The 15,420-nt window shown below is 42.5% G+C and overlaps 1 protein-coding gene across 1 annotated transcript in view; it reads left to right on the top strand.

Moving 5' to 3' along the window:
• Nucleotides 1-12,937: 12,937 nt before the first annotated feature.
• Nucleotides 12,938-15,420, top strand: part of GLYATL1 (glycine-N-acyltransferase-like 1) — a 7,528-nt gene continuing 5,045 nt past the window's right edge. Inside the window, 2 exon segments of the mRNA XM_012643865.1 lie at nucleotides 12,938-13,021; nucleotides 13,599-13,727. Of these exon segments, the coding sequence (XP_012499319.1) occupies nucleotides 12,938-13,021; nucleotides 13,599-13,727 (213 nt within the window).

Genomic DNA, 15,420 nt, shown 5'->3' with positions numbered 1-15,420 from the left:
GAGTCATTGTTCTCTATCTCCAGACTTTCTGTTTAGTTCTTCTTTATGATTTCTATCTCTTTACTGAACTTGTAATTTTGTTCGTATATCATTTTTCTGATTGTGTTTAGTTGCCTATCTGTGTTCTCTTGTAGCTCACTGAGCTTTTTTAAGATAATTATTTTAAATTCATTATTAGGCAGCTCATAAATCTCTGTTTCTTTAGGGCCAGTTATTGGTTATTCATTTTGTTCCTTTGGTGGTATCCTTTTTCCCTGATCTTGATCCTTTACATAATGTATTGGTGTCTACACACTTGAAGAGGTAGAAATTTATTCCAGTCTTTGCATACTGGCTTTGTCTGGGAAAACCCTTCACCAAGCACCCCATCCAGAAATTCTTGGCAGGCCATCTGGTGTGGTTTGTGGGTGGACTTGCTCCTGGAGTCCTTAGCCCAGCTGCCTTGGTGCCTGGGTTAGTTGGCATTAGACCTGTGCCTGGATCTGCAGGGTTGAGTCTGAAGCCTGGATCCACTGGGGTAGACCTGTTGATTGGATCTGTGGAGATAGGCATGGAGCCTAAGTCTGTGAAGGCAGGCCTAGAGCTTGTATCAATAGAGGCTGGACTGAAGCCTGGGTTCAGAGAGGCTGACATGGCTCTGGGATGGGCACTGAGCTTGTGTCTTCAGGGATTGACCAGGTACTAGGATGGACCTAGTGTCTGGGTCCACTAGGATAGGTCTGGAGCCTGAGTCTATGGAGGCTAGACTGGTGCTGGGGTGGAACTGGAGCCTAAGTCTGTGGAAATGAGCCAGGGTCTTGGGTTGACAGGGGTTGGCCTGGAGCCTGGGTTTTTGAGGATGGTCGTGGAGCCATAGTATATGATGGCTAACCTAGCATTGGGGTCTACTGAGGTGGGCCTTACCTTGGGTCTGCTAGAACATGGCTAGGCCCTAAGTATATTCAATCTTAGGGCCACAGAAACCAGCCTGGGGCCTGGGGCTGAAGCAGACATGGAGCCAGTCTAGAGCCTGAGACCATGGGTGCTGGACTGGTCCCTGGAGCCATGGGGGCTGACCTGGAGCCTGAGGCTGTTGGGGCTGGCCTAGAGGCTGGGTGTGTGGGTGTCGGTCTGGAGCCCAGGTCCACAGGGCTGGCCTGTGTTCTAGGGTGGTGGGGACTGTACTAGAACCTGGGTCTATGGGGGCAGTCCTGGATACTGCGTCGGTGGGCATCAGCTTAATACTGGAGTCTGCTGTGATGAGCCTGGCCCCTGGGTCTGCTGGAGCGTGGGGCCATAGGAGCTGGCCTGCAGGGTTGGGCTGCAGGAACCAGCTTGGCACTGGGCAGGCCTGGAGCCTGTGTCTGCAGATACTGGCCAAGTGCCTCAGGGTAGAGGTGCCAACCTAGCACTGCAGTGGGCCTGAAACCTGGGATTGTGAGGGCCAACATGTTTCTGGGATGGTCTGGAGCCTAGGGTGGACCTGAAGTCTGGGACCACAAGAGCTGGCCAGATGCTGGGCAGGCTTGGAGCCTGTATCCACAGGGGCCAGCCTGGAGGTTGGATCTGTGGGTGCTAGCCTGGTGACTAGGGGTACAAGGGTCAGCCTGTTTCTGGGGCTGGCCTGAAGTCTGGAGCTGTGGGAGTCAGCCTAGTCCTGGGGGCAGTCTGGAGACTAGAGTTGCTGGGACTGGCCTGGTACCAGGGCTAGCCTAGTATCTAGTACACTGGGCTGGGCCTAACCCTGGGGTATACCTAGAGACAGAGACCACCAGGAAAACCTGGAGCTTGGGCTATGGGATGTAGTCTAGCTCAGTCTTCAGGTACAAGACTGGAGTTTGGGGCCATAAGGGCATACCTGTCACTGCATTGTACTGAAGCAGACTTGGTGTTAGAATCCAAGGTGAAGTCCGGTGCTCACTTCTGTTTACTTTCCCCACACAGAGAGTGTCTGTTTCCACAGTGTGCTCCCTGAGGTTGGGGGGAGAGTAACACAGGTAATGTAAAATTGTCCTTCCTATGCTCTTGAATCCATCTTTTCTTATTTCTATGCTATATCCAGATGCTGTAATCTCTCACCTGGTTTCCTTAGCTCTTGCCAAGGTATTTTTGTGCATGGATCGTTGTTTAAATTGATGTTTCTGTGAGGGCATAAGTGCTAGAAAGTCCCATTCCACCATTTGCTTATGTCCAGTCTTACTTTGCCCAATCAGACTGCTACATAAATGATTTACAAAGTGCCTCAGTGACATCAGAGACAAGGCTTCTGCCAATTCAGAAAGAATTATGGTCAATCATTTGTTAAATGTTCTTACTGTACACAAATACATAAACACACAATAATAATAACAATACTAATAATAAAGAGGTGGGCAGGAGGAAACTTTTGAAGGTGGTAGATATGGCATAGATTGTGGTAATTGTTGCGTAAGTATATATCTCCATACTCATCGAGGTTTATACTTTAAACACATACAGCTTTTTGTATGTCAATCATACCTCAATAAAGTGGTTTAAAAAAAAAAGAAAGGTAAACACAATGCAGGAAAATGCATTTGTACTCTTTCTCCATGAAGTATGGATGTTTTTTAGATTTATGATGGTTACTGAACCTTCTAGATTTTCTGATGATAACTATGGAAAAGAAAATAATGTCTTGAGCACATATTTGAAGATTAATTAATCAAACTTCCCCTTGATGTAATAGGAGGACTTATTATTCAAGTTATTCGAGCCAAGACCAGGCTAGAGGAAGAGAAAAAAGTTTCCAGCTCAAATAATTATGCAGATTAATTCAACTAATGAGGAAGAGGAATTATGATGAGATGTTGAATGTGTTTCTTGAAACTACAACATGCAAAATGTATTACAAAGTGGGAGCCAAGATCTTGCAAAACAAAGAACAGTAGCTTGGGATTCAGGTTGTCTGGGTTCTGGTCTCAGTTTCGCACACTTGATCATGTGTTCACTTTCTGGGACTTAGTTTCTTCAAGTGCAAATGGGACATGGAGACTAGGCAATCTCTAATAAACCTTCTTTCTGATTTTTCTCTCTTACAGGAAAGATATGCAGGGGCTGAAATCAGGTCATCGGTCACAAAGGACGAAGGTGGAAAGCATTGTGTATCTGTCTTACCCACAGTTTTAGGATGTGGATTTAGAGAATGTATGAGTTGCCCATTGCAGGGACCAGACAAATAATGAAAACTGAGTTTGGGGTAGAAAATTGGGGAACAGGAGACAAAATAATTAGGGAAGAAAATATTTAGGAGCAATCTGTAGGGTCCCCTATTGCTTTGTAGTACAGCCAGTAATGTTTTTGCTTTTCTCTTCTTTAGACTCTAAGAGGACGAGAACACATCGGACAGCCATATAGTTCTAAAATGTTTCTGGATGCCCCAAGCCAAGAAAACATGTCCTGTAGATCCCATATCTTCCCAAATCCCTGATCTGTCCAAGACTGTATCTCATTTCCCTATTTCTCAGGAATCATGGAAATTTCATCACCTCCATAGAACAATTTGACATGACTTTTCCTCTCCATAAAGTCCCCAGATTCCCCTTTTCTTCCCCTGTGAAGGCTTTAGAATTCCACTTTGGTGTCTTAAGTTTTTCTATAGTGACAGGTCATTGCTTGTCTCAAACTTCAGAAACCTCCATCCTCTTCTGGGACACATTCAAATTGGTGCTATCAGTCTTTTTCACCCACAGTACCTTAGTTTACTTGACCCTTCCATGCCTTGCCACCAGCCACCAGTCAGTTAGAACAGCTTTTTTCTGCTACAGAGAGGCGCAACCGTATCTAAAGCCACTGTCAGTTCAAGGTCCTTGGATGGACTGAGCAACACCTCCCTGAGGATCCAGAAGTGCAGAATCTGCTCAATCACCAAAGCTCCTCAATTAAGAGTTAGGATTTTCCTGTGGACCATCAAGAGGAACCTCTTCACAAAGAGTGCAATGCGCACCACCCGAAGGATGGACATATTTGAAACTTGGACTGGCGGGGGGCAAGGGCAACATAAGTAACATAAATATCTGTACCCCCATAATATGCTGAAATAAAAAAAAAAAAAGAGGAACCTCTTTAGGAATTCTGAGACAACGCAGGTATTTCAGGAGAATCGTTGGCCCGTGTGTCCTCCTGTCATCTCGGAAGCCAGCAGAGATGACCTTGACCCTAGAAAGACCCACAATGTAAAAAAAACTGCCCTCGGATTTGAGAGTAGGAAGATCTCTTGGTGAGTTCCCTGATGAATGGAAACAGGAATATAATTCCATGCAGAAGAGGAGTTGTGTGCCAGCATCTAGTCATTGCTTCAAGGTAACTTTTAAAGAGTTGATTTTAACCAAGGGGGATAGAGTGATCCTTTGACCTTTAGGTCTCTTCAAAGTCCTCCAAAAGATCTTGCAAAGGCAAGTTGTCTCAGAATCCCTAAGCAGCTTCCGGATTCTATGGACAGATACTGACCGCCATCAGATGGGAACCCCTCTCCCTGAGGCAGCTGCTACATCCTAGTTTCACATTGCTAAGGGTTAAGGAAAGACATTGAAATGAAAGAAGCATCCTGGAGACCCTTAACGCATTGTGAGAGAATGCAAAGGGTAGGCCTGCACCACCTTTCCATAGTCACCCAGCCCTGCAGTCCCAACACCCTGACATAAGCAAGAGTTTCAGGACTTCACAGAGGTTCAAAGATGGCGAGCTTGTGGCCACTCTTCTTGGTACGAGGTATATTAAAAAATAAAGACAGACCAAAACACATACAAAGGCTATAAGAGCTTTAAAATGTGTATATTTTATAAATTTATGCTTGTAACAACAAAAAAAGTGTCGTGCAATACAATTGTTCTACTCACAAGATCAGCACAGGAATCGTAAAGCACTAATTCAGAGTGGTCTCTTGGCAGTGTATAATTTATGGTGGATGCTTTCTTTCAGTTCTGTCAGAATTCCTATACATATCACCTCATGGGAAGATAACACCAGAAGCTCAAGTTTGGGACCCTTTGTGAAAGTGGGGCCATGCCCAAATGGCTCTCCTAGTCCTCTACTCCACCATCATTCCATGCTGGGCCTGCAGAACCCCCGGGGACAGAAGGACATTCAGGGCTAGCCCACTGTAGGGGACCCAGAATCGGAGAGGAATAGGGGCACCTTGAAATGCAGCTTGAAGAGCCCAAGGCTGATTAGCATGAACTTAGCAGCTGTGAAACCAGAATTCACTGCTGCCATTTAGAGAGTCTACATTCCTACCAGAGTCCAGGCTGCCACGAGTGTTTCAGGAAGATACCCTGTAACTAATACTGACTATGGTGGAACTGGTATCAGAAGTGAGCTGAACCAGAGAGCCCTAAGGCACTGACATAAGGATAGACCTTTCTGTTTTGATCCATAGACTAGATGCATCAGGGAAGGTGACTTGGAGAAGCCCCTGCTGGAGTCCTGTGGAGTGACCACTCTTTCTCAGATGGCAGATGTTTCTGAGAAAGGGGTCTGAGTCCAGCCCCGGCCCTCTGCACTCCATGAGCCTGGGCTGAGCTCTAGAGAGCCTCGAGAACTGATCCTAAAGGCTAAGGCAAAGGAGTCTGCTCTGGCACTGGCAAGTGGCCACAGGAACTGGCACGCTCAGTAGCCCTACAGATGGGAAAGGAGCCCACAAGGAAGCTGTTCTCCTGGCCAAGGTCCTGACACAGAGTTTGCCAGAAACCGAGGCAGTCTTGAGGCAGATTAGAGGTAGCACTAGAACTAGAGTCAGACAAGGAGGTGTAGATCCTGTGTGTGCCACTGGCCTAGCTTAATGATGTTGCAAAAAATCACATACTGAGCTTTTGTTTCCTCATCTGTAAAATGAGCATAACTTGGGCTACTGAGATGACTAAATGAGATATTGCATGTGAAGGTAGCTAACACATAATAGAGGCTGCATAAAGCCCAGATCTTATGCATTTCTGGAACAAAATATTAACCATTCATGATTCTCAATTTTACTTCTTGAAATGTAATCTAAGGAAATAATTTGAAAGTCCAGAAGATTAATGACAGAGATATTCAGAAAAGTAAAAAGTCAGAAAAGTACTTAAATGTTCAACTATAGGGAAGTGCTTAAGTAAGTTGTGTTATACCCACTCATAGTAATGTTGAGTAAAAATGCCTAATGTCAAGGGAGTATATTCATGATAATACTGTCAAATGAATAAAGCAGATTGCAAAACAATATGAAGAGTACACCAGACTTCTAAAAACATTATCTCTATGATTTTTGTCTCTCATCAAAGACTCAACCCTGGATCCTGTCCCATGCCCAACACATTGCCCTTCCCCTAGGATTAGGCAGCTGCCCATACACAACTGGACCCCACCTGGACATATCCTTCCTTGGATATGCACCTCTACTTGGCCACTGTTGCAGAGATGTCTCTCTGGAGACCATTCTGTCTGTCCCACTGGATGCCCACCCTAACATTTGTGGATCTCTAGGCAAAAATGGAAGTCTATATAACAACTTTAAATATTCATACAAAGCAAACTGAAAACTGTTAAATTAAATATGTTCTATCCTCTATATCAACAGATATGCCTTCATAAATAAGGACTCAATCATAGAAAATAACATTGGCAGAATATACATTCAAATGTGGGTAGTAGCTATCTCCAGATAGTGGGACCAGGGTTGCTAGTCCACAGGGTTGGGAGAGAAAGTGGCTTCTCTCCTTACTCTCCTCCTCAAAGGGCAGGACCAGCTCTGCCAGGCAGTGGCAGGGGCGATGCCTCAGACCGTTGCCTGGGCAACAGACCCCGGTAATTTTAGAGTATGGACTCCCAAAATGGTGGCTGCCCACCCACTGAGAGTCAGCACTGGAGGCGACTGCACAGGCTGGTAACGGGAGCTGGGTTTGTCACCACTATCCCTAAGAGCCGCCTGCTGAGCCCAATGCTTCCCTAACACACTGACTCGCTACTGATCAGTAGGAGGGATTTGTACTGTGTCCCACCCTGGACCCGCCAAATCTTCGGTGATTTCTGAGGACAGAGCCTCCTTTATGGTGTTCACCTCCCTTGATCTAGTCCTGGCAGTCTCTGAAGCCAGAAGCCTGTCTCCGAGCACTCTCCTGTGGAACTGGGAAGTGTCCACTCGGACCAGTCCTTCCCCCACCCAAAGCAGACCTAGCACAGCGCACAGGAGAGTTGAAAATGTTTCCTGCTCCTGTCTCTACTCCACACAGCCTGTCGGCCTGTGCTACCACCTCGCACTGACCTCAGGCGCTTCCCTGCCTGCATGGGTGTGGAAGTCGGTGGAGGAAGAGTCGTCCTCCTGTGGGTCAGATCACACTGCCCTGGCCAGCTGGGTGGTGGGCGCGGCCGTCCCACGCTCTATTCCCTACTGTATATCTCGCACTCTCTGGACTTTGCAGTCGATTCTCCGATTCACCTTTTCTCCCCCCAGCGCTGCTTGTCCCTCACTGCTTCCTGCAGATTCACGAAGCTGATCCTGTGGGAGAGCGATTCACTTGCGTGTGGTTGTCCGCATTCTTCATCTCCTACTCTGGGGGCAGAGAGCAAGGAAGTCACCCCTAATCTGCCATTTTCCCCCCAAAACATTGATTATTTTTGCCTGCCTTTCTCGTTCATTCTCCATTTTTCTTACTACACCTTATTTTCCTTATGTCATTTCCCTATTGTCTATAGTTTTAAAGTACTTGTCAGTTAAAGTTCCCTTGTCTTCCCTGACCAAGTGGTGGTGGGCACTAGTCCCACATTAGTCTAATCAGATCTTTAGAAGCTAAATTTTGAGGTTTGTGACACATAGATGGAAAGAATGAAATTGATGTTCCTTATAATGATGTTCTAAGGAAACCATCCATTAATTTCTGTACCCAGGTGCACAGGGGTGCCTGATTCCTGTCCTTAGCAAGGTTTTGTGAGTCAAGCTTTTCCTTGGATTCTGAGAGCTGCTCTATATCTTTTTTTTTCAGCATATTATGGGGGTACAGATGTTTAGGTTACATATGTTGCCCTTGACCCCCCTCCCCCCCCAAGTCCGAGTTTCAAGTGTGTCCATCCCTCGGATGGTGCGCATTGCACTCTTTGTGTATGCATATACCTGTCCCCCCCCCTCCCCCCCTGCCCGACATCCAATAGATGTTATTCTTATACGTGCACTTATGTGTTGATCAGTTAATACCAATTTGATGCTGAGTACATGTGGTGCTTGTTTTTCCATTCTTGGGATACTTCACTTAGTAGAATGTGTTCCAGCTCTATCCAGGAGAACACAAGAGGTGCTATATCACCATTGTTTTGTGCTATATCTTGATAATTAATTTTCCTTTCTTGCTTGAGTGAGCCAGAGCCAGTTTCTGTTACTTGAAACCAAAAGGCCCTGCTAGGTACCGTAATTCTCATTTTTTTATGAGGAACTTGACACTGGAGAGGTCATGTGGTGGCTAATAGCTCATGGAGATGGGATCTGACCCCAGACATTCAGACTCTTGCATCTGTGTTTGTGCTGAGTTGACAATGTGAGCAAGGGGGCTGCTCTCGGGGAGTGGTTCCACTCTGCTGAGCTGTTGACTGTTAGCTTGTCCAGAATTTTGATAATTTTGTAGGAGAAGGGAGATTCAGCTGAACAAGTTTATAATAATAAAAAGAAAGATAGCATTTTTTCTGTTTTCAAATCCTCATGTTTAACTATAATTCCAGTGTCTCCATGTTTTTTCTAACTTGTATAAAAATAAAAACTTGCCAATTGTATTAAAGAAAATTCTGAAATAAGAAATGAATGACACATATTCTACCACCCCAAAACAATTTTATATTTATTTATTCTCTTCAAATCCTTATCCATATACATAGTATTTGGGGTAAGTATCATGTACAAATTATTATATATTTTGCTTTTTACCCATCTATTCATTATAATTGCTTTTCTATATAGTCTCTCAATGACTACTGATTATGTGATACTCATGTTAACTAAATGTCATTAATTATACAAATTTATTCTTTTTTTCAGGAGACTTTAAACTTATTAAGAAAACTGTCTCCTCCTTTAATCTCTGTATTGGGAACACTAGTGCTTTAGGTGGTTGGTTTATTATGCAAACTAGTTTATATCTTTAGGACATGTTCAAGTTGATAAACATTATTTGGTGTAATTATACATTTAGGACCAATTTTTTTATTGGCTTAAGTTTTCCCTGTTTACTTTGGGTTTTGTTGTTGAAAGTGTTATCAACCATTATCTTAGTGTGTGGGGTCAACCATTTTTTCAACAAAGTCCTCTAACTCAGATATAATCAGAGTGATCTTCAATATAGTTATGTACTATCTATAAACATTCACATCCTAGAACCTGAATTCTGAAATAGTGAATTTGACTTTACCAGTTGAGGAAGATGGGAAGACATTTGCTTTTTTGTTTCCTGGGCTTAGAAAACCTACAGCATGTAATAAGAAGAATCCTCTTGGAATGCAAGGTGGATGGAAGATGCAGTCAGATATGAAACTAGGATGGTAGATTGAGGTCTAGCAGTGATGGCCTGGAATATGAAATCAAACGATTTAAATTCAATCCTGACACAGAAAGAGTTGGAGGCAAAGAAGAGAACAATTCCATTTACAATTATATCAAAAAGAATAAAATAGTTGGGAATTAATTTAGCCAAGGAAGTGAAAGACCTGTACACTGAAAACTATAAAATCTTGCTGAAAATTATTAAAGAAGACTTAAATAAATGGAAAGACACCCTGTGTTCATATATATACCCACACACATACATACAATAGAAAATTATTCCACCTTTAAAAGGAATGAAATTCCGACATATGCTACATGAGTGAACCTTGAAAACATTATGCTAAGTGAAATAGGCCAGACACAAAAGTACAAATACTGTATAATTCCACTTATATGAAGTACCTAGAATAGGCAAATTCTTAGAGACAGAAAGTAGAATAGAGGTTGTCAGGGGCTTGGAAGAGGGGGAATGGGTAATTGTTGGGTACAGTTTCTCTTTGGGGTGGCAATAAAGTTCTGGAGATGGATAATGGTGATGGTTGTACAACACTGTAACTGTACTTAATGCCGCTGAGTTGTACACTTAAAAGTGGTTAGAAAGGTAAATTTTATGCTATGTATACTTTACTACAATTTAAAAAAAAAATAGGGCAGAAGGGTTTACCCAGGTTTTTAAGGAGTTTTCTGATTAAAAAAGGAAAACTTGAAGGTAAAGGTAGAGAAAACTTTTATTTGAGTAGATATTAGAAGCTGAAATCAATGCGAAGTGATAACAGCAATATTCTAATATGAGGAGGAGCAGGTCTCGAACTAAGGTTATGGCAGAAGGGATGGAGGAGGGAATGGACAGGAGAGGTATTTTGGAGAAAGATGTGGTAGCTGATTGGTGTGAGGGAACAAAAGTTTATTCTTCTCATATGTCAGTCCAGGCTACAGTGTTTTCAGGGCAAATGACACACCAGTTCTTTTGGGAAACTGATAAAGCATGGCAGATCTTGAATTAAAACTTCTAAAACCTTCCCGAAAGTTCAAAGGAAAAAAATCCTTTGAAAGGATTTTGAAATCCTTTGAAATAGTGAAAGACATGGGTACAGGCAATTTTAGATCAATCAGGGAAGAAATGCAGAGCAAGAAAATCACTTGGAGGAGGTAGACAAAAGCGACCAGCTTTTGCTGACTGCTCTAAAAATAGCACAAGAAGGCAGAGTAGACTCAGGGAAGAGACCCAGGTCTATATACTAGACATTTCTTAAACATTCTGAAATTCTGAGCTGGGGCAACAGGATGCTTTTGTGTGTGGACAGAAAAATCCAAACTCTAAAATAATTTAAAGAGGTTAATTCTGAGCCAAATTTGAGGACCATGGCCCAGATCCATGCCCAAGAGGCCTTGAGCAAGTGACTCACTGTGGTTGCGTTACTGTTGGTTTTACACATGTCAGGGAGATGGGATTTACAGGTAAAGCCATAAATCAATACATGGAAGGCATACATTGATTTGGCCTGAAAAGTCAGGACATCTCAAAGCAGAGGCTTATAAGTCATAGGTGGGCTTAGGGATTCTTTAGTTCTGTGGTTCCCAACCCTGGGGCCATGGCCCAGTCATGGTCCATGACCTGTTAGGAACTGGGCCACACAGCAGAAGGTTAGCGGCGGGCAGGTGAGCAAAGTTTCATCTGTATTTACAGCCAGTCAGGGCTCCCACTGATTCTGCATTATGATGAGTTGTATAATTATTTCATTATATATTACAATGTAATAATAATAGAAATAAAGTTCACAATAAATGTAATGCTTGAATCATCCCAAAACCATTCTCTGTCCCACCCCCCAGATCTGTGGAAAAATTGTCTTCCATGAAATTGGTCCTTGGTGCCCAAAATGATGGGGACCGCTGCTTTAGTTGACAATTGGCTGAAAGAGTTAGGCCTTGTCTAAAAGACCAGGAGTCAGTGGGAAGGAATGCTTGGGATAAGGGTCTGAGAACTCTGGAGGTCCAGACAGGAGGATCTCTTGAGTTAACATAAATATAGCTAGGATGCTTGAGTTAAGATAAGGTGGTCTTCTATCTTTCATGCAATACTATACTGGAATCAGGTTGGGAAGTAAACCACATTATATTGGGTTAACAAAACTTGTTAATGAGATTTATCATTTGTAGGCTTGACTCACCAGGCCCCTAAGAAAGGAATTGGGCAAAAGGAAAAAATCAGAGTTCAGTCCTCAGTTTAAAGATTTCTTCATCAAAATACAGAAGATAGTGTAACTTTAATAGGCCTTCGATCCCAGGGAAAATAGGTTTCACCTTGCCTATTAATTAACACATATTTATTAACTATTTTACCCCTGTGGTTAAAAAGTTTTGAACCTCTGTATTAACTAATTTGCTAATCACCATTTAAAATACCTGATCCATGGGTTGTTTTCTTATATTAATTAAACTGGTAAGTTCTTCACATGTTTTATTATTTTTCACATCATTGGATATAATTGCTAAATCTATAAATGACATGTTGATCATACAAAATCAATCAAAAAAAACTTGTTAAATACTGTACTTACTTTATGCCAAGTATAATGCTATGCATTTTATGTATGCATTACATTGTGTAATCCCATAAATCTGAAGAGCATGCATTCTAATTTACAGTTTATTAGTGAGAAAACATTTCAAAGTTCTGATTGGTTAAGCAACTTGACAAGGAAGTAGGAGGAAGAATTAAAATTTGAACCTTACCTGCGTTTTGAACAACTATCAGTATACTGATGGCCTTCTCCAAATTATTTTTAAATTCTTGGCACATTTCCCAGGATTGCAAATGTCATTTCAACTAAAGTTTATGGGTATGTGTCAAAAATTTTTCTTACTTATCAATTTTTATAATGAAACTGAGACAAATTCCAAAATGTCCATAGGCCTAGAATATTTACTAGTTTGTCTCTAAGAAACTAAAGAAAATCTTTGCCAACACCTGCTCTAAGTTTTCCATTTGCAACTGTCCTTGAAGGGCTGATAATCTCTATTCCAGATGAGAGAAGGCTTCTCAGGCATCTAATGATCAAGATTTAGAAAAAGGGTTGTAGTGACAGTGGCTCAGAGTTCTACTGCAGACATTTGGGAACCTCACAGAGCTCTTAATGTTCATGTCTAAGTCATTCCACCAGGGAGGAAGAGCATGGGTTTTGGAGTCATACATATGTGGTTTTAAAATCTGACTCTGCCATTTGTCTCTGGAAGAACTTGAGAAAGTCACTTAGTCTCTCTGAGCTTTGGTATCTTCAGAATGAGGATGCTGCTAGCTGTACCTACCTCATGAGTATTATTTGAATGACATGCGTAAAGTGCATTTTTAATTCACATGGTCTCTTAACATTTTCCCTTTGCTTCTTATCTTTTCAGGGTTTCTGCTTGAAGGGCTCAAGGACTGAAGCACTCTAGAAAATGCTTCTACTGAATAATTCCCAGAAGCTTCTAACCCTAAACAAATCCTTGGCCAGAAGCATCCCTGAGTCCCTAAAGGTTAGGGTACAGCAGGGGGTCGGGGTGTAGGTGTGGGAGTGTTAGGGATGAGAGTACAGTAGGCTCCTTCTGAGGAGGTGGGAGTAGGCCTAGTCTGCGGGTTTTGCCATCCATTGGGAGAGGCAGTGGGGATGCTAGCCAAGAGAACAGGTTTTGAAGCCAGACTGAATGGGTATCTGTTCCAAGTCTGCCATTTTCTAGTTCAGTGGCATTGGGCATGCTTCTTCACCTTTCCGTGGTGAAGAAGGTCTTGGTCTTTTCATCTGTGATATGAGAATAATACTAGCACTTACCTCTTAAAGTCATTGTGAGCACTACATAAAACCAAACAACATATGTACTAAGAGCAGATCAAGTGTCCAGTTAGTGCACAACAACCACAACGACTATTTGTTATCACAAGGACACCCGTGAGTTCTTCTGCCTGCTTGCTGGTGACTTCACTTCCATCGATATGGTCCAAGAGACAATGCTTATCTGATTACCATCACTGACTTAGTTCTAGTGCCCTCACTTGGCCTGCATTTTCTCTCTTCCTCATCACATCCAGGTCCCCATCTCTGAGGATCCCAACCTCTCCTAGTCCCTTTCTCTCCTCCTTCAAGCGTATGGCTCTGTATATTACATCAGTCATGGTAACCCCTTCAACATGGAGGTGCTGGTGGACTCCTGGCCTGAGTATCAGATGGTTATTATCCGGCCTCAGAAATAGGTAGGCACACAGACAGGGAACAGGTGGGGCAGCTCCAAAGGACTCAAGGACCCAACTGGTTCAGACTCACCAGGGTTGCTTGTAAGGTGAAAGAAAATTTGGAGAATTTTAAAGATCCTCATTCAGTAATTGGTACCACAGATGAGCTCCACATCCGCACTCTTCCTGTCAAAGCATAGGACTCATCTGGTCAAGGGCAGGATGGGGGAGGAGTAAGAGGAGGAGGAAGGTTGCAGGAGGACAAGGCTGACACTGCCATATTAAGGGCCCATTGAGGTAGCAGGGGTCAGCTGCAGTGGCTGAAAGGAGGCAAACCCATTGGGAAAGGTGGGCGTATGGAATATCAGAACAGTGACTTACAAACAAAACCAGGGCAGAAGTCTACTAGCAAAAATTGCCTCTTAGGAACCAGGGAAGGAACTCATAATTACTGTGTGGAAGCATTTCCCCAGATAGTGAATGTCATCCTCAGAACAACCTTACGAATTAAGCATTAATATCTCCAATTTAGGGAAGAGAAAACTATGCTGAGAAATATTAAGCCACGTGGCTGCAGGAGACCATATGTTAAAGTGTTGGCTGACCTGAATTCAAGTTCGGTTGACTCTGCCAATTTTACTAGCAATGTAACCACAAGCACTTCTCTGAGCCTCAGTTTCCTCATCTGTAAGATGGGAATAACAGTACTTCTTCAGAAGATTATATAGGTTTAAATGAGACACTGTATATCAAAGACTTGGTACACACACATAATTGTAAATATTATTTAGCATCATTATTGGCTGAGGTCACACTAAGGACTAAGTGATTAAACTGAAATGCAAACCTAGGTCTACTTTTGGCTGAGAGCCTGTGAACTTCCCCTGACATCTGGTCAGTGACCCGAAGCTTCATGACCAGCCCAGCTTCATTGTGGGTACAGAAGCTGAGTCCACAAATAATAATAAACTACTCCAGGTCAAAACTAGTTTGCAAAATGGGTCAGGATTGGGTACAGAAAGTGATGGTGTGCCCCTAGCTTGAGGAAAGGGGGGTTACAGAAGTTGAGAACTAGACTGGGCCTTACACTCCCCATATATTTTTTCTGGGCACTTTCTCTAGGAATGTTCATTTGATCTCCTGGCTTCCTGACAATGTGTGTTCAAGGATTGGGTTCAAAGCAATGCAAATATGAAATCATGAGTTTGATGCTATAGTTACATTGCTAAAATACACATAATAGCTACAAAGTTATTGAAATAAAAATAAATATTTGACTACCTATAGTTATTTAGTATACCACATTTTGAAGAAGTTGGGTTATGGCATTTAACTAACTAAGCATATTTTCATTGCTTTGACCAAGGCTAGTTTTTGTTTAAAAAGTGAGTCAATAAATAAAAATATTAAAAATATAAAAATGCTATGGTACCTATATATAACAAAAAATGGAAAGATTGTGAAATAATGCAATTTGCTTTGAAATATACTCATCTATCCCAATTCCATAGTATACCATGTTCCTTTCTGTATTAAAATTCAATCCATTCATGGATTGACGGGCACTTGGGTTGTTTCCACATTCTTGCAATAGTGAATTGTGCTGCCATAAACATTCGGGTGCAGATATCCTTATCGTAGAATGTTTTGTGCTCTTTTGGGTAGATGCCTAATAGTGCTATTGCTGGATCGAATGGTATTTCTATTTTTAGCT

Source organism: Propithecus coquereli, unplaced genomic scaffold, assembly GCF_000956105.1.
Source record: "Propithecus coquereli isolate 6110/MARCELLA unplaced genomic scaffold, Pcoq_1.0 Scaffold202, whole genome shotgun sequence".
In the NCBI taxonomy this organism is placed as follows: Eukaryota; Metazoa; Chordata; class Mammalia; order Primates; family Indriidae; genus Propithecus; species Propithecus coquereli.
Note: the sequence above shows the minus strand (reverse complement) of the source record. Positions and strands in the feature narration are given on the sequence as shown.